Here is a 25,483-nt window from a genome sequence, read left to right on the forward strand (position 1 = left end):
GGCCAACCGGGCAGTTTCACACTTGCTTTCGCTACATATATCCTGGCATAGCCGAGCTAAGCCACTGCCATTTTTCCGGAGCCCTCCACTACGGCACCTCTTTGTTCCTTTCTTCTCTCAGCCCCCCCCCCCCCCCCCGATCGCTCCGCGAGTTCTGCCTGAACGATTAATAACTGGACGACCCACTCCAGTTGTAGCCAACACAGTGCTGTGCGCGTGTGTGATTTAATTCCTCTAAAATGAACTAATCAAGCGCACAACCTGGACACATTTCTTATTGTGTAAATAGTTTGTACATATTACCTCTCCCCCTATCCTCTCTTCCTGTCCCGTTACCTCTTTCATTTCATTTCTCCATACTGCCTGCTATCCTTTATTTCCGCTGCCCCAGCTCAGGTGTTTCAGTATCGATGGCAGAGGCCGGGGCTAGAAAAAAATCTTTTCCTTCCTTTTTACTATTATTTTAATAAAAACCACTACCCCCCTTTCTCCCTTTCCTTACGGCGCTGTTCCGGTGTCCGCCCTAACCTTTCTTAATATCTCTACCCCATTTCTTTCCCTCTCCCTGTCCTTTTATTCCCGCTAGCCGCACCTCAGGGGCTTCAGGTTTCGATGGCAGATGCCGCGGCTAGCAACATCTTTTCCTTCCGTTGTGATGTTATTAATAAATAGCCACTAGCAGCAGCAGTAATTGTCTCGCATATCTCGGTGGACACTCTAACCGCGCCGTAAAGGAAGCGATAAAGGAGGGAGTGAAAGTAGAGAAGAAAGCATTTGCGTTTAAAACGCTATCGAAACACGGCAGCCTTGGCCGGGATTTTATTCCGCGTCATCGGCGTCAGCAGCCAAATACCTTGTAGGAAACTGAAAATTGAAAATTGGTTGTTCGAGAATGGAAATGGCGCAGCATCTCTGTCACATATCGGCGGACACCTGAACCGCGCGGCGCGCTATAAGGGAAGGTTTGGTTTGTTTTATGCGCGTTTAACGTCCCAAAGCGACTCAGGCTATGAGAGACGCCGTAGTGAAGGGCTCCGAAAATTTCGACCACCTGGGGTTCTTTAACGTGCACTGACCTCGCACAGCACACGGGCCTCTAAGATTTCGCCTCCATCGAAATTCGACCGCCGCGGCCGGGATCGAACCCGCGTCTTTCGGGCCAGCAGCCGAGCGCCATAACCTCAGCCACCGCGGCGGCTCCATAAGGTGAAGGGATAAAGAAGGGACTGAGAGAAGAAATGAAGAGGTGCCGTAGTGGAGGGCTCAGGAATAATTTCGACCACCTGGAGATCTTCCAGGCGCATTGTAGGTGCACACGCCGAGTAATGAGCGAATTAGCCTTTTCTAGCTTAAAAATGAATTTGATACTGGTTACAGTACCCGCCGCGGTGGCTCAGTGGTTAGAGCGCTCGGCTACTTATCCGGAGTTCCCGGGTTCGAACCCGACCCTGTCAGTGCTGTTTTCATGGAGGCAAAACGCTAAGGCGCTCGTGTGCTGTGCGATGTCAGTGCACGTTAAAGATCCCCAGGTGGTCGAAATTATTCCGGCGCCCTCCACTACGGCACATCTTCCTTCCTTTTTTCTTTCACTCCCTCTTTTATCGCTTCCCTTACGGCGCGGTTCAGGTGTCCACCGATATCAGACAGATACTGCGCCGTTTCCTTTCCCCAAAAACCAGTTATTATTATTATTATACTGGTGACAGGAAGCTCCAGAAGTAATAAATATCACTGTAAAAAAAAATCCGTCAAAATGACGGGAAATACCTTGGCAGCTCTATTTCCAAGCATTTGACCGTTAAAATGATGGCACCCCATCATTTTAAAATGACGGTGCTTTTTCATCATTTTGATGTTTTTCTTGTCAATCTGAAATACAACTGAACCGTCAATTTGATTACATTTGACCATCAAAATGACGGCAGAACATCATTTCTAAATGACAGTTTTTCCATCATTTTGACGTCTTTCTTGTCAATCTGAAATACAACTGAACCGTCAATTTGATGACATTTGACCATCAAAGTGACAGCAGAACATCATTTCTAAATGACAGTTTTTCCATCATTTTGATGTTTTTCTTGTCAATGTGAAATACAGTCAAACTGTCAATTTGATAGCATTTGACCGTAGCAGTTACAGCAAGATGTCATTTCTAAATGAGTTTTTTCCTGACTTCGAGGTCATTTTTATCGATTTGAAAATATAGCCAAACTGTAATTATACCACTGATTGTCTGCGATGGCAAGCTGTCAATTTTAAAACTGTTTTTATGACTTCAAGACTTTTTGCAAATTTGAAATTATCTATAACTGTCAGTACAGCATTTGGCCATCAAGGTAATAGCAGGCTGTAATTTCGAAATGACTATGCTTTTAACCATTCCAAAATTTGGCTTGTCAACATGAAATGCAACTGTGTTGTCAGTATGATGGCCCAACACGACAAGTCTCAACATAATTCTGTGTCAATATATAGTGTGGTGAACCTGACCACATGAAAGTCACTTGCAGTGGGCAGTACCTCATAAACCATGCAACAAAAACAAATTTACATTTCTACTTGCACATTTATTCATAAATTAAAGTGCATTCAGCAGGCTCAGCAACTTTGGTGCGATTCCGCAGGCCCTGCCTTTGCCGCGCCCTTTCGTTGGGTTGCTCTGCCCAAGGTACCTGGAAACAAAACGAGGATAGAATAAATCCATGCTCCATAAACTGTGCCAATCACATACTCTGCCTACACGCGTGAAATGCCATGAATGTGTGAACTGCACTACCTTCTGCAACACACAGTATTACGAAATTGAAAGACGAGATTAAAATCAGGTAGCAACAAATGTGAGCACACTAGTAGTGCGCTTAAATAGCTACATATACATGCACTAACAATAGATGATGTACCTAAATGTAACCATTATTATAACTCGTAAAAACAGCCCACAATTGCACATACACACCGTATAGTATTTCTAGTAACAATAGGTGCTCATCATGTACAGGAACCATACACAGAGTCTAGAAACCATAACTATGCAAGAGCATTTTGCTGCATTTCAGTGTTTTCAGCTATCAGCCGCAAACATAGGTCAGTATTGATGTAACACCCTGATGTCCAGGTATAGGCTGCAATTGCACATGTGGCAACCATGCATACATTTAAAAACCTCATTATCATGCCTCATCATCTTACCATTTGCACAATGCTCATTCTAATTTCTGTGCCCTTGGCCACAAATAAGCGGAATTTCACACCTGAAATCTTCTGAGCAATCAACAAACCTGTCACGATGATGAATGTCTTAATTTTTTTTCTTTTACACTGCAACTGTTGACACAAAGGGCGGCCAACTTCTCAGGTGCCAACATAGCAGACTTCACGATGGCTCTTTCACCTGTCCATTTCAAGTACTGAGCAATTCTGGACAAATATGGGATCACAGCATAATTTTTTTTGAAAGGGGCTAATAACCCTGCCAGCCCCTAAAAGATCACCAGGTGAAAGGGGAAAGTGCCATGTAATGGTTGTGACAGTACCTGTGAAGCTGTCCTGCCTATGTGTCACGTCTCCCGTTTCAATGCAAAATGAAATCTGACATTCATCATTGCAAAAGGTTTGTTGAGTGCCCAGAAGGTGAGGTAGAGAGCTCTACTTCCTCGGGGCTGATTGTACACAGGCTACAGCGAGCACAGCATCAATGGTAACAAGGGAACCTGAGGCCTGTAAAAGTGCAGAGAGGCATCCGGCAACTTGCCACATGTGTGGACGCAACCCATAGTCAGACACACTGTAATGTTGCACTAGGACATTAGCCAGTGGACACGATACATAGTAGAGCGACTTAAAATAACTGCATTTACACTTAATCCTCGCTCCTATTTTTCCTGACGTCGGTACTTATAAAAGTGCTGCACACATTACATTTAGCAATAATTGACAGTCGCCCGTCATATCTGGTTCTTCGTTCTAGCCCCTTTCTTGCAGTAGCCAACCAAAAAAATAAGCAAAACACTGAAAAGTGTTATCTAGATGCACTCACAGGACACGTGACCAAGTTTAGGCAATGCAAACTGCCAGGCTTGTGCATTCATCACATGACAATGATCAAATCCGCAATTCTGCAAGTGTCAGAATACCAGAACTGGGTGCAATTTAAAATTAAAAGTCCGGCCTTCATCTCGCAATTGCCAGAGCTAGCCAATGTGCAAGGCTTGTTAGCATGTACTGCTGGCAAGCAGCACTATGTCAATAATCTTACCATTCTACTTTCTAAAGACGCCTGTGACTGGCAAATCACCATACAGGTGTGCCAAAAAAGCAACACGGTGCTGTGCCAGAGAACGAAGAAATGCACGAGAGGAATGTATGTGACGACATCAGAATTTCAGGGGAACAGGGCAGAACTGATCATTTGCAGGCACTGGCTAAGGAGGGCGAGTGCCTTTCCTCAGGAAAAAGAAGCCTGCTGCTCACACTATTGCCTCGGATTCCGATTGCTTATCAAACGCATCATCCACATTCACTCATTTACCTCTGCAAAAGCTCCATGGTGAGGGGGCAGTCGGGAGGGTACGCAACGTTGAACACAAAGAAGGCACCAAGGAGGAGGCCCATGGCCTTCTCAAGACTTCTTGTAGAATCCACTGCAACGATGATCTTCTTTATGTCCCCCATGCTTGATCCTGCAAGGAAAAAAAATTAGTCACACGCAAACGCTACCCACTAAAGGGGTGATCTAATAATTCGAGTAACCCTATGGCCTTCGATGTGTACACTGAGAGAAGCCGAATTCAAATGTACTCGTAAAAAGCCATACTGGGTCTTGTTGCTGGGCCTTATGGTACCCTGGCAGTAGACAGACACATGCAACCAACGTGCCCTCCCTTATCAGTGCTTTACACGCCACTAATTATATCTGTTGAAGATGCTTGCTTCATGTAAACATACTACATAGAACTTGTTTATGGAAAAAGCTTTACAAATATTGCACGACAAAAAAGAATTAACTTTGTCGACAGAATACTTCGTTTTTTTTAAATAATGGGGAATAGTGATGAGGTAACGAAACTTGGGCAAGCACCGAGGCAACTTTTCAAAGGCCCTCCATTTTGTACCTAGCCTGCCATGACATTGATGAGAAAAGCCAAGCTCAGCTTCGTTCATGCTTTCTAGCAGAACGTCATGCTTTTGGCAAGTCAAAAGGCCGCACATTAGTCTCGATGAACTCTGGCATATCACCTTATAGTGCGGAGATTGCCCCACCCTCCCCACTTATCAACAGTACTGCTACTGAGTTCCAAATTTTTTGTACACTCTAATAAGAATGGAAAACTACTGGCCAAACTTGCACATTGTTATCATGTTTAATTATTAAACAAACTGTACATACATAAGATGAAGCAGCAATTAAGCCTTTCATCCAGGGCTAGCCTCATTCCTAAGTTTTGAATATGTCCTACTAAGTAGAGTGAAGTTACACAAAATAAGGTTACATCGTAGAATAATAAAATACACTGTACAAGCCATGTTTTGAGCCAAAGTTCTATAAATGACAAATACATACCAATCACAGCAAGGTGCGGAGTTGTTGGCAGTCCTTCCAGCCCCCCTTCAGCTGCATGCTGGGAATTCACAAGCCACATGTTATTAGACTCCAGAGAAAACATCAGTGATCAGATACATGCATCTCAATAATAAATCATAACCATACTTCCAACGATCCTGCTGTCATCAAGGCACTTTCTACACCTCGGGTACAGTATCATTTCAGCAGAAATGGATGAAAATGCGGTATAAAATTACAAGACTACAAATTTACTTGATTCAATAAGTCCCAGCTAATGGATACGCCAGTCGAAAGAAATTTTTGGCCCTTGTTTGAGGCTTATAGGCAATAAGCTATAGAAATGAATAGAATTTATTTGGAAATAACTATTGCTGAAATAATTAGGCCCATATCTTAATGCTATACAAGAATGAAACTGCACACTATCAGTACACGAACTAAACACTGAGCTGCCCCATCGCCACCGGACACCGACGTATGGGGCTCGGTGTGCCAGGAAGCGAGGAACAACAAAAAAGAGAGAGCGTAAGAAATAAAACAGAAAAAAGCTGATCAGTGCACGAAAAGTAGTCTGCTTTTTATTGACGAATACTTTTACGAACCTACGACAGTAGTGCCGACACCATGAATTCAAGGGAGCTGCAGATGGCCAGCATGGTAGTCATAGCACATGTCTTGGCCTGAATTACAACTGAAAATGTAAAAAATGGTTTTTACGACTATTTTTACTGCCCATTAAGCCCATTCATAAGGTGTTCTGCATTTAAACAGAGGCGCATGGCGCGCTAGAGCTCGACCAACTCGATTTCGATCCTTGGCCCGCGTAGCAGTAATCGTAACCGAAAGTCAGGCTCGATCGCGATTGTATGTGCCCGCATGATAGAGATACTATAAAAGACTTTCTTCGACTTTCTTCAATTAACGTGCGCCAATGCTCTTCGTACGCTTCAGTGTTCCTCACAGGAAGTTTTTTTTTACACGTGGGCGCACGCAGCCCCTGAAAATCGCTGCACGTGGCTGAACCATGAGGCCGCGATTCACGCTTTACGTAGAAGCACGTCTCCGAACGGCAATCTCGGGCCCACGGCCATCGGTGCGTGTATACATTACGCGTGAGAACTAGCGTGCTCCTCGTAGCTATGTGCCTCACAGAACGCGTACTGCACGAACGAAGCATATAAGCAGAACACTTACCTCTACCCGCTGCAGTTGATTTTCGGCTGCAGCCCATACGTTCCTTGATTGCGTCTTCGCGGCCTTCCAACGCGTCGCACACAAAAAGGCAAAATGGCGCAAAAATTCAGAACGCACACCCGGGCAGAAGCAGCGCGCACAAAGAAAAGCGAGAGGGAACCACGACAACCGGACTCCTTCCTTGACAGCGGGGGCCGGAAGCGCGCGTTGAGCGACGTCTCACATGACGTACCCCTACGCGCCAGCCAATAGAGTTTCTCGTTTTGTGTTGCGCTCTCCGTCTCTTTCTCCTCGCCCGCTCGTTCACGGCGAAGTCTCCGTCTTTCCCGTTTGACGCCGGCGGCTCGTCAAAATAGATAAAAAAGTGGCCGTCAAAATGACGGTTTGTTTTTACAGTGTAAGTAAATACGTGGCACACTTGAATTGTAGACAGAATTTCAGCACACTTGAATAATAGCTGTAGCTGCGTGCGTCTGCTTGTTCCGTTGCTGGATTACAATATCCCATATTGAAGCCGCAAAAGCGAAGATGTGAGCAGAAAAAAGCTGTGCCACTGGTTCTTTTAGTGGTGTTGGCTCGGGTGACATCCGCTGGCCAGTGATATACAACCAACGCTCGAGGCGTCTCGTCTATCCCACGCACACCGGGCACCAGTCATCCTATTCATCGTTTCATCATCTCAACATATTCGTGGGACAATTTTTGGAGGGGCCTGCCCATCTGGGCGGGCCCTAATCTTTAAATCAAAAGTAAGAATTGCAGAAGCGAAAGCTTTGCTGCTTCCTTCCGCAGCCTGTTCGGCGTGGGTTTCTTGTGGCCTTGAGCCGAGGAGAACCACGTGACGTCGCCGAGCCACAGCTGTGCCGAAACCGATAGAGTGCGCACTTCGAAAGCAAAGCAAAGAGAGAGAGAGAGAGATAAAACTTTTATTGTAATTCGGGAAGGTTGCTCGAGCGACTTAAGTGGCACCCCTAGTCCAAGGCGCCACTGGTTTTCGCTGACTGGCGGACTTGCTGAAACAACTTTAGGTGCTGATCCAGGGCCTCGCTGGTCAGAGCCACCTCCCATTGCTCATATGTCGGGTTGAGCGCAGTTAAGTGTTTTGGTTTCGCTGTGCATTCCCACGATATGTGGTAGAGCGTAGGGCAAGCTCCACACCAAGGGCATGTATTCTGATATTGAGTGGGGCTAATCTTGCGTAGGATGAACATAGGGAAAGCGTTGGTCTGAATTTTCCTCCAGTCTATGGCTTCGGAGGAGTCGAGTTTTTTGTTAGGGGGTGGATATTTTCTGCTCTCCAGCCTAATATGTTCTAATCTGTCACCATAGGTGCTATAGGCATGGGCGTGGGGTAGGGATGAGGATCCGCCTGGTTGGGTAAATCTCGGGCTAGATCGTTGGCTACCTCATTGCCAGCTAGTCCTTCGTGACCAGGTGTCCATGTTAGCAAAGGAATGGCGCATAACGCTCCATGGGACAGTGGACACCTCAGTCGCGCTTTAAGCTACGGGGCGGTAGGGACAGATGTGCGCTGGAGAGCCAGTGGGCAGGCCCGTGCGCTTTCCTTTTCACTCTTGCAGTCGCAACAACAAGTGCGCTGCATGCGTTGGCATTGACAACGTTGTGGCAGAAACGCGGCGCTGAAGCTATAGGTGGCTCAGTGGTTAGGGCGCTCGGCTTCTGATCCGGAGTACCCGAGTTCGAATCCGACCGCGGCGGCAGCGTTTCGATGGAGGCGAAACTCAAAAGGCGCCCGTGTACTGTGCGACGTCAGTGCACGTTAAAGATCCCCATGTGGTCGAAATTATTCCGGCGCCCTCCACTACGGCACCTCTTTCTTCCTTTCTTCTTTCACTCCCTCTCTTATCCCTTCCTTTACGGCGCGGCTCAGGTGTCCACCGAGATGTGAGGCAGATACTGCGCCATTTCCTTTCCCTAACAACCAATAATCAATTATAGAAGAAAAGGAAGGAATTAACAAGGAGAACAGGAGCCGCATTAGGATCCCTCATTCCCAAAAAACATGCACACGGAACTAGACATGAAAGAATACAAAAAGAGATCCGAAGTGCTGGAACGCATATACGACCCATGACTGCGATTGAATGGTGCAGGTGCGGCCCTTTGTCCAATTCATCAATGGCCTAGGCCGTCTTGCTAGCCCCGTCGATCGCTTTGTCATGCTAGCGAACGTAGCGCAGCGTGTCAAAACAGTGCGCCAGCTCAACGTCACTCAGCGAAATGCGGCAAAATGCGGCGATGGGTACGTGTGTCGGTTGAGCCGATGGTGTTCAGTAATGCGCGCGGGACTCTGTTATAATAAGCTCGGGCGATAGCGCGCGCGCTGGTTTTCTTCGGAGATAGTGGTGACCAGGTGTGGCAATAACAACGTCTCCTGGTTGGTGTGCTCTGCTTTTCAGGATGTGATGTGCGCGGGCGCATATTCTGCACCTGCCGTAATTGCGGCAGGCAGCTTGGGAGCTGGTGATGATGTAGGTTTGCTTCTTGCTCCTTAATGGAGAGTATTGCGAGAGAGATGGCTGCCTCTTCTGCCTCCAGAGTGCTCGTTGTTCATGTGTGAGTGGCGGGGGGGGGGGGGGGGGGGGTTAATGCCTGCAGAGTGCGGTAAACGTTGGTGGCTGCCGATGCCGGCCGCAATGAATAATTTGTCGCGACGGTATATGGGCGGGTTGCACACCCTCCAGAGCCAACCCGACAGGTTTGGAAGGTTTTGAAAAGAAAACCTTCACTACGCCAGCTTTTCGAGCAGTCGGCGGGGCCGAAAGTTTGACCTTGAATGTGTCTAGAGGTCAGTGTGGCCACAAGTTTCACCTTGAATGTAGGTAGAGGTCAAACCATGAGAAATGACGCCTGTCAGTGCTGTTTTCATGGAGGCAAAACGCTAAGGCGCCCGTGTGCTGTGCGATGTCAGTGCACGTTAAAGATCCCCAGGTGGTCGAAATTATTCCGGCGCCCTCCACTACGGCACCTCTTCCTTCCTTTTTCTTTCACTCCCTCTTTTATCGCTTCCCTTACGGCGCGGTTCAGGTGTCCACCGATATCAGACAGATACTGCGCCGTTTCCTTTCCCCCAAAACCAGTTATTATTATACTGGTGACAGGAAGCTCCAGAAATAAATAAGTAAATACGTGGCACACTTGAATTGTAGACAGAATTTCAGCACACTTGAATAATAGCTGTAGCTGCGTGCGTCTGCTTGTTCCGTTGCTGGATTACAATATCCCATATTGAAACCGCAAAAGCGAAGATATGAGCAGAAAAAAGCTGTGCCACTCGTTCTTTTAGTGGTGTTGGCTCGGGTGACATCCGCTGGCCAGTGATATACAACCAACGCTCGAGGCGTCTCGTCTATCCCACGCACACCGGGCACCAGTCATCATATTCATCGTTTCATCATCTCAACATTTCCGTGGGACAATTTTTGGAGGGGCCTGCCCATCTGGGCGGGCCCTAATCTTTAAATCAAAAGTAAGAATTGCAGAAGCGAAAGCTTTGCTGCTTCCTTCCGCAGCCTGTTCGGCGTGGGTTTCTTGTGGCCTTGAGCCGAGGAGAACCACGTGACGTCGCCGAGCCACAGCCGAGCCACGTGCACTGACATCGTCAGTGCACGATGTCGGTGCATGTTAAAGATCCCCAGGTGGTCGAAAGTATTCCGGCGCCCTCCACTACGGCACCTCTTTCTTCTTTCACTCCCTCCTTTATCCCTTCCCTTACGGCGCGGTTCAGGTGTTAGCCGATATGTGAGAATTGAATTCAAGACATAGGCCATCGATGTTCATTGTGTTCATTGGCGTTGACAACGTTCTAGACCGTTGATTTTGAGGTAAAGGAGGGCATAACTGGCTCCCTGGGTCGATGGACGCCTAAACCGCGCTTTGAGGTACTACGTGGGAGAGATGTGGCCTGCATGCATTAGCGCTGACAACGTTGTGGCAGACACGCGGCACTACAGCAATAGGCCGAAGCGTTCATTGGGTGAGAAACCTCTCGCGATCAACCATTAAACTGCCACCTGCCAGGGGTGGCAGGGTGGGCGCGCTGCCTATCCAGGGTGCGGAACGCACTCAACGTTACAGGGGCCAAGCCGCGTCTACTAGCCCGGTACACCACAGCTTTCGCTCTCTAGCCAGGTTCAGCAGTAGTTAAACCGCGGCTTATTTTTGTTATCTCAAATGGGTGCCGAACATACCTCTAGATAAACCAATTTAAATTCAAGTACTGGACACATAAAAAAAGCAAAAAAAAGCAGTTACAACGAGTCAGAAACGCCGGTCCTACGCGTTGTCAACAACCTGGCTATGAAGCATTCCCCAAACTGGCGCTCGTATTCTTCGGCGATTCTTGCAAAGTTATTGCACTGCGCAAATAAGTAAACCCGCAACCGGCGCAAAAGAGATGAGCGTGCTTAACCTAAGTGGAATGCAGCTTGAAATTCATGCCGAACTAACGCGCTATTGCTGCCTGCATACTGCAGATGCAGATATGTAAACAAAAGTAGCGCCGAGGTGCAGTCGTCGTCATGGGCGCATTCCTGGAGGAGTTATACCCGTGCGGCTAATTCTGAACCCTGTACAATTGTCTGGAAGCATTCATTTAGCGAATAGAGGGACTGTTTGCTAAACTAGCAGCAGAAATCGTAATCAGCAGCCACGGGACCCTGAGCAGTCTCGCAGCGCGGCTGCGCGGGCGGCGCGAAGTGAAGACAGAGACGGGTATCGGTCGGTAGGAAAAGTGAGGCGTCGTATCGCTGTAATGTGTCAGCTACAGGCCACCGACACAGACATCCGCCGAGCATCGGCGTCGGCGTGGCAAAGCGAAATACAACGCTGAAACCTCGTTGTCATACGTGGTATGGCGATTGAGATCGGCTGAAGCGAGCCGCTTGGTTTCAGGACTCACTGTCTTTCTTCGCTCCCTTGGCTTTTCTCAGCATATCGCAGTACCGGCCAAGTTTGTGCACATGATTTCGAAAGGCGCTGCTATGCACAACATGTGTACGAGAGCAGACGACGCAGCAATACGTGCGTCACAACTTTTGGGGCCCATGGGACCAAGGTTGCTGCTCTTCCCTGATCGCGACGTCGCAGCGCACCCCGGCGCTCAGAAACCGAAACCGAAATCGCTGAGCATAAGTAATGCAATAAAATATTTTTTCCGCACTTATATGAATTGCGCAGCGTGTATCACGCCTCCTGGGGCAATACGCAACGTTTGAAACAAAGAACACGCCAACCAAAAATTTGGTGTCTCCACCCCTTTTTAAGAAAGAGTTCTTGACTAGGTCGCACACGTGGATCAATACTGCGATATTCTGGCAAAAAAATGATCACTAACATTGCCTCATGCTGTACATAAATCCTTCTCTTGGGAAGATTACTTTTAATTCGACGTTAGCCGCCGCGGTGGCTCAATGGTTACGGCGCTCGGCTGCTGACCCGAAAGACGCGGATTCGATCCCGGCTGCGGCGGTCGCATTTCGATGGAGGCGAAATGCTAGAGACCCGTCTACTGTGCTATGTCGGTACACGTTAAAGAACCCCAGGTGGTCTAAAATTTCTGGAGCCCTCCACTACGGCGTCCCTCTTAGCCTGAGTCGCTTTGAGACGTTAAACCTCACAAAACCATAAAACCAAATTCGACGTTATGAGACGGGTTAATGTATCTTGAAAGCCGACACTGCATGCCTTTTTAAGGTTTCGCAGAACGTTTCCTTCCTGGTTTTATTCTTCCTTCGGTGCAGGTCCATGCCGGCTTCCTGGCCATTAGTCTATTAAACGGCTTTCTGCATTGCTGACTTTCCGGAAAGTTTAGCCCCTCGATCCCCCTTCTCCCTCTTATTCTCTCGGTTATTTCTTTCCAAAATACCTAAGAATCCTGTCTTAGCTGCTCGTTTATTTCCGCTCGCATTTCTCAGGCGTTCTTCAAAGCAGATATCTCTTTGAGCTTCCTCACTTGTAAAAGTGTAGCCCGTGTGTTTCTCTACTGTTTCATTTGTGGAATTGACATGCGCGCCCAGTGACGATAAACCTAGTCAGGATGGCGCATTTAAGTTTAGTGCCGCTTTCCCGAACGTAGAAGCTGTCACAATATCGCTCTCCACTCGCCGCCCTCAACCTTTTCATTTTTTTTTCATCTTGTTCTCATTTTTCAGCCCCAAAGTGCTCTGTGTTTCGTTGTGGGCGCGCTTCTCTCGCCTGTCGCTTCTCCGTATGCAGCTCTATAGGGACGCTGTACCACGGCGCCCTCAGCTCACTGTACAGCGCCGCCTAACGGTGGCGAAGTAAAAGACAAATATCGTCTAATTGTCCAGCTTCACTAAATCAATGCTCCACCTACTCAAAAAAGTTGAAATCGCGTTTTGCAAATGCTATCTTGATAAGACAAGTTCTGCTGTCTGTGTTGTTACAGGCGTGCGCGAGGCCTAATAGTCGCCAAGAAGAGCGAGGAGTGCAAAACGGTACTGTCGGAAAGTTTGGACCCTGTAGTGGAACCGTGTGCTCGCCTCTGTGTATTGTTATCTATCATAATCATAATAATTGGCTTTTGGGGAAAGGAATTGGCGCAGTATCTGTCTCATATATCGTTGGACACCTGAACCGCGCCGTATGGGAAGGGATAAGGGAGGGAGTGAAAGAAGAAAGGAAGAAATAGGTGCCGTAGTGGAGGGCTCCGGAATAATTTCGACCACCTGGGGATCTTTAACGTGCACTGACATCGCACAGCACACGGGTGCCTTGGCGTTTTTCCTCCATAAAAACGCAGCCGCCACGGTCGGGTTCGAACCCGGGAACTCCGGCTCAGTAGTCGAGCGCCCTAACCACTGAGCCACCGCGGCGGGTTTATCTATCAGGCAGAAGTGGTTCTACGGGGCGTCACGATCTTCCTGCACAATGAATTGAATTTCTTATAAGCGGTCACGTATGAAAGAGGGGGGGGGGGGGAGGCAGGAGGCCTTCTTTTTTTTAATTAATCGGCTGCCTGCTAGTCGACGTCTTTTATTCTCTTATTGCGTCACCTTTATCGCCTTGTGGCCTCGAGAAGGCTGCTGCGGTCTTTTTGGTCAGCGTAGAGCCAGACTCCAGTATAGCGAACGGTTTCAGTAGTCAGCGCGGCTGTGCTCCATCTTGGTTTATTTTTCTGCTCTCCGCGGCTGACACGTACAGTGGCGCCTTTGATCGACCGCTCTTTTTGTTTTCTGTCCTCCAGCTGCGGGGGTCGTGCATCGATTGCCTCCCATTCTCGGTCTTGAGGAGAAAGAAAAAAAGAAAGCGCTCACTGCGGAGCTGCCTCGTGCATGTTGCAACTGCTCGGTCTGCGGCCTGGTGAAAGCGAAGTTTACCCACTTTCAACTGGCGGCCGTCGGCATTGTGTTCGCCGCCGCGGTCGCTGTGATGGACAGCCCAGACAGGGCAGGGCTTTGTCGGGTCGTCTCGCTGGCGCTTCCAGAAGCGGCGCGGTAACTGCGGATATGGGATCACAGTGAGTTTTCAGAGTGCACTGGGCACGGTTAGTCCGTATCGCGGCTACGGAGCGATTGTATTCAACTCCAGTTCCTAACGCAGTAGTAAGGTTCGACTTGATTCGCTTCTCTGTTTGCTCCCCTGTACCGCGTGCTTTCACGACGCAGTCTGCAGGGAGGAGCTGTTTTTTGGCAGATTCGGGCCAGATGGTGGGGCGCACCTTTCCGGACCAGCGGGAGGAAAACACTGCACGAGGGGGTCTGCACATTTCGACGTCGGGCTCTGTCTGCCCGCTGCTAATGCGAATACGTGTGAAGCAGAAGCTGTCTCGCGCCTGCGCCATGCCCCCCTTTCCCCCGCGTTGTTAAGCAGGTGGAGAGATGTATGGGCACTGAGCAATTACTTGTTCGGGGGCCGCCAGTGAGTTGTGCCCAGGCATGCATTGTCGGTGAATAGATAAGAGTGCCTGCCGGTGCATAGTGACGTCGCCGGAGCGTGCCGGCGGCGCGTCTGCCCTCGTGGCGCGGATTGACCGCTTTCGGTTCCCTTCGCACGCCGCGACTGTCGGGGGATGGCGGCGCTGCTCATTAGAACGTGGCGCACGTCCCCCCGGCCCCTCTGATGCGCGCGCTGGTCGGCGAGCCCGACCCGTATAAATACACCGCCACGTGCTATCGCGGCCTGGGCTAATTACAAGTCGCGCCGAGAGAGACGTGCTTGACCGGGCGTGCGCCGCTCGTTCCCGTAGCGATCGGTGTGCGAAAACACTATAGATGCGCGCTTGTGTGTGTGTGCAAGCGTGGGGGCACAGTCGCTGGTGTCTAGACGCCGCGTGGTGGGTGCACTTGATCCGCTTCTATAGATAGACGAACGCGTGCTCCAGTCTGTTCGGGCCGGCTAAAGTGCGGTCGCTGTCGTCGTGGATTAGGGCTGAGTGGCGTTTTTTTATACGCACCGGCCTCCCGTGTGATAGCGAACGCGATATACAGGGCCGAGGCGGCGCCTTTTTGTTTGCCGAAAGCGTTTAGGCGTAAGGACGAGAACGTGCCGCCAGAGGCTGCGCAAAAAGAAAGCTCGTGACGCCGCTCAGGTCAGGCGACTAAGCGAGCGCTGTGCAAATGACAGACGCTACGCTTGTGCTCCGAAATAGGCCCGCTGCTGCTTATCGATGTACGGCGATCGGTGGGCTGCTGGCCGGTCGCCGCTTCGTTTTAGGCGAGATGGCGGCGGAGACGTGGGTCGCGCAATTCGCACGAGAACGCCACGCTATACGGTCTTGCCGTAGTCCTCCGATCTTGCTCATTTGCTTCACTGCCGCGTAAAGCCCGTAGACGAAGCTTCAGGAGGGCCTTCGTTTGCTTACTACCGAACTGAGCGTGTGCTCCTGTGGCGCTAATAGATTTGGCAGAACGTCTTATCACGCGGTTTTTTTTTAATATGGGATAATTCCAGTTGGTAGGCGGCAAGACAGTGAGGAGCGTGGCGATAACTAGGACATACGAAGGCGATTCAAGAAGTAAGGTAAATAGAGGTCGCGTGGACATAGTTAATTCCACAGGCAGATACACTGATAACGCAGTAGTATGTCGCTGCTGCACAGTACTTTTAATCATCATGCTTGCGCAAACATTTGCCGCAACGGTGTACCCATACCGAGGCACCAATGCCGGCGTCTGCGTCAAGTCCCTGAAGCCACGTCATGGCGGCTTGCTGAACTTTTTGGCCGCGTGTGAATCATGTGCTTCACCAATCCGAAGATGCGGAAACCGTTGGGTAGGTACCACGTCGGCACTGCAGGGGGGATGGGATGGAAACACGCATCGTTCCCACCTTACATGGAGTTCTGGACAGCTCCATCCGCAAAGGAAGTTACGTCGACGGTGTTTTGGGGCCGCGAGGGCGTGCATCTGGTTGATTTCCCCACCAGGGGAGAGGTGGTGAATATTGCCACTCATTGGGAAGGCCATTCGCAAGAAACGACCTGGGCTCATCTCGGCAGGCGTCGTGTTGCCGCTCGACAGTGCCCGCCCATTGTTGCGGTGCTTCCGGTGGGAGGTACTGAACCGTCCTCCCTACCATCCAATAATTTCCATCTCCTCGACCCATTGAAGAACCACGTGGACGGTAGGCGATTAATAAAATACAGAAGTTCGGCAAACCGCCATGACCTGGCTTACGGAACTGGACGCAAATTTCTCTGTGCCAGTATCGATGCCTAGGTGCACCGCCGGAACGAATATTTGTACAAACATTGTAACTACGTTCAGAAGTAATGTGCACTATTCGAGAGCTGGACCAAATCTCGTCTGGTCGGGGACAATCGTAATAAAACGTGAAAAGGTAGGCGGAACAGACGGGAGCCGGAACATGTTTTTGTTTTCCTGCTCGACGTCTACCTTTCAGGTTTCATTAATGTGTACCAGCGATTGTATGTCATTATATCTGCCTGTGAGAATAACGTTTGTCCATGCGAGCTCATGTCACCTCACTTTTTTTAATCGCCCTCATACATTCTGTAATGAAAGTCCGTCCACATTCAGGACCGCCTCACAGAATCCCTTCGCGACTGAAAGTAGTCTATTGTTAAAGCTTTCTCGGTACCCGAGGAAGTAGCTCACCACAACACAAGATAAGAAGCTGAATAATTTTGATGCATGTGGCTTGTTTGATGCAGTCAAACGTCGAAAACTTGATTCCGTTCTCTGTTGTGGTTGGTCAGCGAAGTAATACGGGACCCGGCGGACCATGGCCCATTGTTACCAACTCTGTTTTATTTAAAATTTGTATCCTCTAGTATAGTGTGCTAAATTTATATTTTTTGAGCTGCGATGCGGAGATCAAACGGCAACTATAGCAGCTATAGTAGGATAAAAGCTTAAGAAGTAGCAGTTGGCAAGAGCAGCCCGCAGTGTGCTGCATTGCTCCGCTAACAAATCACGGCACTAAACGAAATCGACAGTTTAATGTTTCATTCATTCAAACAGATCTGAGGCATCAAGATCCTTGTTCTTATAATTGCACTTCATGATTACTTTTTCTTCAGGGAACAAGCTTCAACGACGGACTATTTACTTTTCGCCGAGGGACAATGGGTGGCGGTCATGGATGCGGGCGAAGCTTCACTATTCTAGTTCGCTGTAGCTTCACTGCACACCGATGGCAGCGCGGCTATTGGCAATGTTATGGGTTTTTCAGAATATTTTTAAAAGAGCAGTGCATTGCCAAACCGCTCAAGATGTCATGACTAATGTTCCAAGAGCAAAAAATGTACCCTGTCTTGCCATCGAGAGTAGGTGTAAGTACGACATGCATCGCAGGAAAAGGGCGTGGCGCATCCTGACGGCTCATATATGGCGGTAGCGGCACACTATAGTGTTCCATACACAGGGACACTAACAGGTATCAGAATCACTGGATAAATTTTCCAGTGACACTAAAAGGTACTCGCGTGCAGCGTGCGCCACCTTCGCCCGCTTCTCTTGCTCGAGCTAGGCAACGCGCGCATTATCTTCGCCTGCTTTCGCTGATTGAGGGGCCTACGCCATCAGCCGCTTAGCTGGACACCGCGCTCGGCTGTCCTCTGTTGCTCTACGCACCGCCGCCTTCGTCCGCTGCTCTTTTTAGAGCGAAAGCTCTACTCCTTCCCTGCAAAGCTGAAGGTCATGTGGCTATGAAATTTGACCTCCAAACCAGGAGGAGCGGAGGCTTGGCTCGGACGTCATGCCACGTGACTCGTCACGCCTCGCCACAGCTGCGCGCGTTAAGCCGACGGTGCTCGCTCGCCTCGAAACTATCGAATCACGTGACACTGCCTCGCCACAGCTGCGGAGCCGACGGCACTCTCGCAACTGCTGGAAATCGCGTGACGCGCCGCTCGCTGTATAAAAGCGTGTGGCGTGGGCTTACCCTCACACAAAGGCCATGGATGAGCAATGTGCCGGAACTAGTGCCTCGATGAAGTATCGTCGACGTCAAGCGTAATCTGATGAACTTTACGATAGGGAAAGGCGTCAGATTGGATAACCATGCTTAACACAGCTTTAGCTTTTCCTACTAGGTTAAGCCGGGTAGAAAACAGCTAATTTTTTTCAGGTTGGTGTTTGCGGAATATACGATGCAGTTCCATTGCACGGTCAAGGTGGCATGCAGCGCTGCTGGTGCCGAGCGTGAGTGTCCGCGGCGATGGCCGAGTGGTCGGGCATCGGGAGACGAAGCTGCTACGTTTCCGTCGGTGCCATTTGGACGGAAAATTTCGCAGTATTTCTTAAAAGTTCGGCTTCAGGTTCGCCGCGGTTTCCAGGCGATGTTCGCCCGATTAAGAGAGCTTCCTTGAGTTTTGGACAGAGATTAACTCACTAGGCGCTCGGTCTGTTCGCTGCAAGCGGCGTAACCCTTCTAAACACACCACGTCTCCACCATCGGTTCTGGTCTTACTTTTTTTGTCAGCTTAAAATGCAAGTTCGTGACAAAGCCGCCAGTTCTAAGTTATGCTGGGTCCCGAGTCTTGTCGACATAAGCGGCAGTGAAAGAACACATGTGGTGCGCGAGCCCGTAAAGTCGAGCAAGTAAACATGCCCTATGAAGGCTGCATGAAGTAGGGCTTGAAATGGCGGACTCGCTGCGATAATGAATTCAACTACAAACTCTACCACCTGGTAAAAAGCCGATTTTGGGCAAATGCAAGTCTTACCAAGGACGTTTTATTGAAGTGATGTTATTCCGCCTTCACGTTGGTAACACAGTACATACAAAATTTCGTTTGCATGCTCAAAATTTTAGAAAACACGAAAAAAAAAACCCACACCAGTATACTAAATGTCCAGCATTGTTGGACAGAATTTTGAATATTGTAAGGTACTGTTATGGAAGTATTGAATGTAATGGTCCATTCTTCCGACACGTGGCAAAATCTTTCTTTTGAAGTTCTTACCTCGCTCGCGTCGAGCAGTCAAGACTGCCATAGCAAACCAATGGGGAACGTTCTTGAAGGTAGCGAAAACGTTGATAGCAAAAAAAAAAAAAAAAACGCAAGCCCGCCGTGGGGAGATCTGCGGATATTGTTATAGTGAACTCTACAATATATGGAAAAATTGCGCTCGTAAACTCTTTCCCGTTGTGAAATGCTTTTTGTCCAGAGTTGCTAGGTGCGTTACGGACGAACACATTCCTTTCGATCCCAGCTTGATCTGAAGAGAAAATGCAATAATGGATTTATCATGTGTCATTCTTGGAAATTGGAGGGAAATTTTTTAAACAAGGTTTAATTTTGAAAACTTTGTTTATTTACGCAACAAACGGACATTTTAACCCCGCGGCCTCGTTTGACTCGTCATAACCTTAGCCGCTTATGAACGACCACGAGAATACGCCAATATGTTTTAGTTCGTCTCGGTCGTCGGTTGTTCCTTGAACGTTGATTGAAATCAAGACACGCAGTGACCCCATTTTTGACAGGCCATCTGGACCGTCGTAAGAATCGCTTCTTTTTCCAAAGCGAACCTCCTTTGAGAGAGAGAAAAAACAAGGCAGTTTTTTTTTTCTCCCCGAGGTCCCGCATAGCTCTCGTAGGTGTGCGTTGCACATCCATCCATGTCCAACGTTGCAGCTGTCAACCGGCAGAGTGCGCGCGAGCACCTGTTGGCTTAGGCAGGGCGCCTAATTGTTTCGCCACTGCCCACCTGGTGAAGAACGGCCTCGCACCCTCTTATGAACATCGCGCCGGGTACACACGGCCGTGCGGCGCAGACGCGCTGCTGGCGCTGGGCGCAGCCCTCAAGAGTGTGGGGGAGGGTGCGCGGGGAGTGTTGCCGTCCGTAGACAGGCGAAAACGGGGTTCCCGTTAGGCGAGCGAGGCGGGGCTGGCTTGCCTGGCCGGCCGGCGGTCGGCGCATTAGCGCAGTTCGTAGCGTACGCACCGGCTGGCGGAGTGGCTGGCTGGCCGGCCGGCCCTCGAGGAGAACGTGCGCCTAGGGGAGGAAGAGGAGGAGGCTCTGTGCGCGGTGCAGGCGCCGTTAGATGAAGAGCGTCAACGTGGTCGGCGTCTGCTGGGTGCTGTGCGCGTTCAGGCTTCTCTTGCTGCGAGTCGACGACGCCTACCGGACTACGCAGAGGTGACGCGCGGCGGATTCTGCGGGCGTAGGGCGTTATTGTTTGTGTGCTTCCTGCCTTCCTTCCTTGATTTTCGTTTTCGGAAGTAATTTGCTGCTTCCTTGCTTCCCCTTGTGTTACGCACCAATGTTGAACTCCCAGGTAGAAGCAACGTTTAGCTTATTGTACGAGAAAATGACACTCTCATATTGCAATCAAGTTACACGGCAATAAGAAGCACGTAGTTCCAAAGCACAAAGAACACTTTTTTACGTTTATAATACATAAAGGGTCCCATTACGATAGTAATAGTAGTTTGTTTTAAAATAATAATAAAAAGAATGGAAAAGATTTTTGCTAGCCCTGTCACCTGCTATCACTACGGAAGCACCTGAGCTGGGGAAGCGGAAATAAAGGGATAAGAGGCAGACTGGAGAATTGAAATGAAAGAGGTGAGGGCGCAGGCAGAAATGATAGGTGGGGAAAGAGGTGCTGTATGCAAGCACTCTATTTGCACTATAACGTAAATACAGGTCGGGCGCGTGTGATGTCCGTAATCAAGGAAAAGCACGTTTTAAAGGCGTGTATTTTCTGCTTAGATTGAAAAAGATAGCTTTGTGTTAGAGCTTTCTTGCTATCCCGTTCTCATTGCTCGAAGTCTTGTCCTTTCTCTGTTTCTGCTTTTTTTTTTTTAACTGTTTCTGAACTTTTCATAACTCTGCAGGCGTCTTAATGTCATGGTACAGAGCTACTGCAGTCTTATGGTTTTGTTCCTCCATGAGGCTTGCAGTGGAATATTTTGTCTTGAGGGCCTCGTCCTCATGAGGCTCCCCAGACACTGACCGTGAATGCTCCTTAGTCTTCCTGTATTTCTTGTATTTTCACACTTTGGGGTGGTAGCTTTTTTTAAAAAATTGGGCTTAGCAAGTAGCATCTAGTCCCCGAATTATCTACTACTCCCTTCATCTGTGTGCGGCGTTTGAGTGGATTGCGGCATAGAGCTTTAGGTAAGCACCAATCACACCTGTTTACCATGTTGCAGCTGGCGCTTGTACACATGGCTAGAAAAACATATACTCTCTTGTGGTTTTGGGACTGTTATTGAGGTAGAGTTGTTACTGAGAAGATCTGCTGAACAGTTCTGTTGAAGAACATTAGCTACAATTTCTGTGAAGACACGCTTTTGTGCAGCAGTTATACCACGTGTTTTACTAATTTCTAATAATAATTGGTTTTTGGGTAAAGGAAATGGCGCAGTATCTGTCTCATATATCGTTGGACACCTGAACCGCGCCATAAGGGAAGGAAGAAAGAGGTACCGTAGTGGAGGGCTCCGGAATAATTTCGACCACCTGGGGGTCGGGTTCGAACCCGGGAACTCCGGATCAGTAGGCGCTCGACTACTGATCCGGAGTTCCCTGGTTCGAACCCGACCGCGGTGGTTGCGTTTTTATGGAGGCAAAACGCTAAGGCGCCCGTGTGCTGTGCGATGTCAGTGCACGATAAAGATCCCCTGGTGGTCGAAATTATTCCGGAGCCCTCCGCTACGGCACCTCTTTCTTCCTTTCTTCTTTCACTCCCTCCTTTTGACCCTACCCTTACGGCGCGGTTCAGGTGTCCGCCGATATACGAGACAGATACTGCGCCATTTCCTTTCCCCAAAAACCAATTATTATGATTATTATTATCTTTAACGTGCACTGACATCGCACAGCACACGGGCGCCTTAGCGTTTTTCCTCCATAAGAACGCAGCCGCCGCGGTCGGGTTCGAACCAGGGAACTCCGGATCAGTAGTAGCCGAGCGCTCTAACCACTGAACCGCCGCGGCGGGTCCACTAATTTCTAAAAATCGGCTTTTTAAGGTAAAGGGATAGCTTTTTCTGCAAAGTAATGCAAGCGTTGGCGGACGTCAGAAAACAGGTGAATAGTAAGTCTGTTAACTAATTCAATATTTAAGTTTTTAACTATTGGAGGTAGGCGCCTGGTTACAATTGAAATTTGTAGCTGGTCATTAGCAATAGCCGTATCTGTTTTTGGAGTTCAGAAAACACCAATACCCTCGGCGCTGTGGCTCAACAAATTTTGGCCATTTCTCGCGCAATCCGAAAGTCGCGCGCTCGCGTTGCCCACGAAGCGACTCCCACTCCGCGGCGCACACGCCACGTGACTTTTTCGTCCCCGCTCGGCAGGTGCAGTTAGCGGCGGCGAGCAGCGCAGCGCGGGCGGTACAGGGAAGGTCACTTGACACGTGCGCCGCGAATTTATCGACGTCGCTGCGCGCACACAGCCGGCGCGCGATTTTCGAATTCAGCAAGAAACGGGAAAGGGTAATCGCGTTTTCGAAATTCTAAAAACACATGGCTGTTACTAATTAATAGCCGGCTACAAATCTTTGCAAGCAGGTTACTATCTGCAATAGTTACAAAGGTAACTATTAGAAATTGGACTAGTTAATGGGATTAATCTGTTTCCTGGCATTTTTACCTAAAAAAACTGCTTTTAAAAATTAGTGGTGGGCTTCTCTGAAACACATGCTATGTAAATAGTATCTGATAAACGGCCTGTATGGAGCAATTACCCATGTGGCTGTTGCTCAGCAATGCTAGTGGCAAAGTTCTGTTTCACTATTTGTGGTCGTCCTGTAGGCTATAAATGCAACAGTGATTTGCTTGCAACAGCCCAGTTTCCTGGCTAGCTTATGGGGCATTCACTCTAAATGACAACCAGGAGGGGATATTTTGAAAAGAAAGTTTTTAAAATGTGAGCCACTGTTTCAAACACACGGAACAGAACTCCATTAGTGTGCAGCTTTTTTAAACAAAGGGGTTAGAGTTTGACTAAAAGGTGTACTTTTGATGAAAATGTTTCAAAGGGGTTAGAGTTTGACTAAAAGGTATACTTTTGATGAAAATGTTTCTTTATCACAGTTTTCACATTCACAAACATTTCTAACCGCAGTGCATTTAGAGTTAAACAATGCTCTTCAGACACACATGCCTCCCCTAATACAGAGTGCTAAAAAGAATTCTTTTGAGAATTGGTGGCTTGAGCTGTGCCCTTGCTGCCAAAATTTATCTGCCAGATCACTGCCAGATCAAATGGCACCGTTTCAGGGGATCTTTTAAATACAAAAGTGGGAAAGGTGATGCTGAATTTATGCTCAGATTGGAAAGCGGTACCACATACAGATCGAACCCAGTTTTGTGGAACCTCATTTTACGTGTTTTGTGCAAACAAATTCTGATTCCCCCACAGTTAGTCATTGAGTTTAATGAATTTATAATCTCAATCTGATGAAGTATTGACCACCAAAGAAAATTTTACAAAGCTCTTTGAGAGGGAATGGCATCAAAATAACCGAAAGAATGTTGTAAGTATAGTCGTGTGCACATGTAGGCAAAGATGGCAACCAAACACAAGGATTACAATCAATCCACTTTGCTGACCTAAAATGCTGCCAGGAGCTGTATCAATGTACTATGCAGAGTCATGGATGTAAAGTTTGTACACTTAGGTTATCAGTTTGTTTGATCATTAGATGATTCCCCCTCCCCTCCAAAGATTGTTCACAGAGTTGAGAAATAATAGTGCAGTGTGCTGGCACGTACAGTGTCACTTGTACAAACTGGAAGTGCAGTACTGCCAATTTTTTGGGGTACCATGTCGTATCATAGAACACAGCCTCACCAACCTGAATTCGAGGGAGCGAAATCCTTTGTTGTGAATTATTTTGTTCTGGTGGTAAGCCAAGATCTTCCATTCATGTGTCCTCAGCTTTCAAGTCTCGGCTTTTCAATATATGGGCATGGTGGGGCAACGTAAATTAGGAGTGAAGGGGGATTTTGGGTGACCTCGTCTGGGGCTTAGTATGTCTCTTATGGCTTCAGTGATAAGTTTGGTCCATGGTGTTTGAAGTTGATCATTTATTTCGCACTTGAGCCATGTTGCTGTTGATTGGTTTACTTGCTTATACATGCTGTTGCATTGAGAATGTTGCAATGTTGTGAACAATTAATGAACGTTTGCACTTCAGAAACTGCGTAAACATGCTGGCTGTGAATACTGTTCCATGATTGGAAAGTAACTTTCATGGCATGCCAGTTGCAATGATGTTCTTTCAGAATCAAATGTAGATGCCAATATCTCGTTCTTGCGAGCAAGTGCCCAATATAGCAAATAGCGTAGCTGATTGCAAGGTGAAAGGATTTCTTGTATGAGCCACACTCAGTGTAGGCTGCAATCATATCCATGACTGAAAGGTCATGGACATGAGACCCTTTCTTCCTGTGATAACATGGTCTGTTTTACATTTCCGAGTTGCAGAAGCCTCTGAGAGTGGTATGCAGTGGGGTGTATCTAAGCTGTTTGAGAACAGTATCCTACTCCTTCTCTTGGTACATCACAGTAGTCAGTTCAGCCCCTAGTGGCATCAAATATGTTTAGTGTGGGCTCTTCTGTCAGCCTTTCCTTTAGCTCTGTGAAAGCCTTTTTTTGCAGTCAGATGACCTTAACCACTTTATCTCCTTCCGACTGCCACAGGACTTATGGTTCTATTATGCCCTTGTAAGAAATTTCAAGAGCTAGGAGTTTTAGGCATTCTCGAATGGAACTAATAGAGTATTATTCAAATGTTTTTGCCTGATGAATCGGATCAAACAAAGTGATGCAAACTTCACATTTTCTGTTGCCTTGCTTACTCCAGATGCACCTGTTGCTGCAAGGAAGATGTTGAGAATGACATTGCTGACATTGCCAGGACCAATGGAGTTAAACAAGCCAGTCACACTGCAGCGGCCACCTCAGATCCAGAGGTTCCAACTCAGGTGAGGGCTGCGCCTTTCTTGGAAACAGAACCAGATGATGCTTCAGTTGAGTAGCGGAAAGGAAGAAAAAAAAATCAACGAAGAGGAGAATTTCTGAAAGGAAGGGAAGTTATGCGTGGTATTAATGTGTTAACAAAAATACCTACATTAGAATGGCCAGTTTAATGTTGATCTGAAATCCTGGATAATTGATTGAATTTTTGAGGTTGCATGCATGGGAAGGTGATGCTTGCTTCCACTGTGTTATTATCCCACCACTGCGTTTGCCCATGGCCATTATCCATTTTGATCTGTAATCCTTTGCAGGGTTCAAGTGTGGGAAATGCACA

The 25,483-nt window shown here is 48.2% G+C and overlaps 1 protein-coding gene and 1 long non-coding RNA gene across 2 annotated transcripts in view; one reads left to right on the forward strand and one right to left on the reverse strand.

Moving 5' to 3' along the window:
- The window catches only part of LOC144115062 (SUN domain-containing ossification factor), a 100,354-nt gene that overhangs the window by 25,874 nt on the left and 48,997 nt on the right, over window positions 1–25,483 (forward strand). Inside the window, 1 exon segment of the mRNA XM_077649197.1 lies at window positions 25,034–25,154. Coding sequence (XP_077505323.1) covers window positions 25,034–25,154 — 121 coding nt within the window.
- On the reverse strand, window positions 2,550–6,878 carry LOC144115063 (uncharacterized). Its single transcript, XR_013311230.1, has 4 exons — window positions 6,761–6,878; window positions 5,564–5,621; window positions 4,532–4,682; window positions 2,550–2,675 (listed from the first exon to the last, which is right to left on the reverse strand). It is a non-coding gene; the product is annotated as an uncharacterized LOC144115063 (long non-coding RNA).

This window comes from Amblyomma americanum, chromosome 1 (genome assembly GCF_052857255.1).
Source record: "Amblyomma americanum isolate KBUSLIRL-KWMA chromosome 1, ASM5285725v1, whole genome shotgun sequence".
In the NCBI taxonomy this organism is placed as follows: Eukaryota; Metazoa; Arthropoda; class Arachnida; order Ixodida; family Ixodidae; genus Amblyomma; species Amblyomma americanum.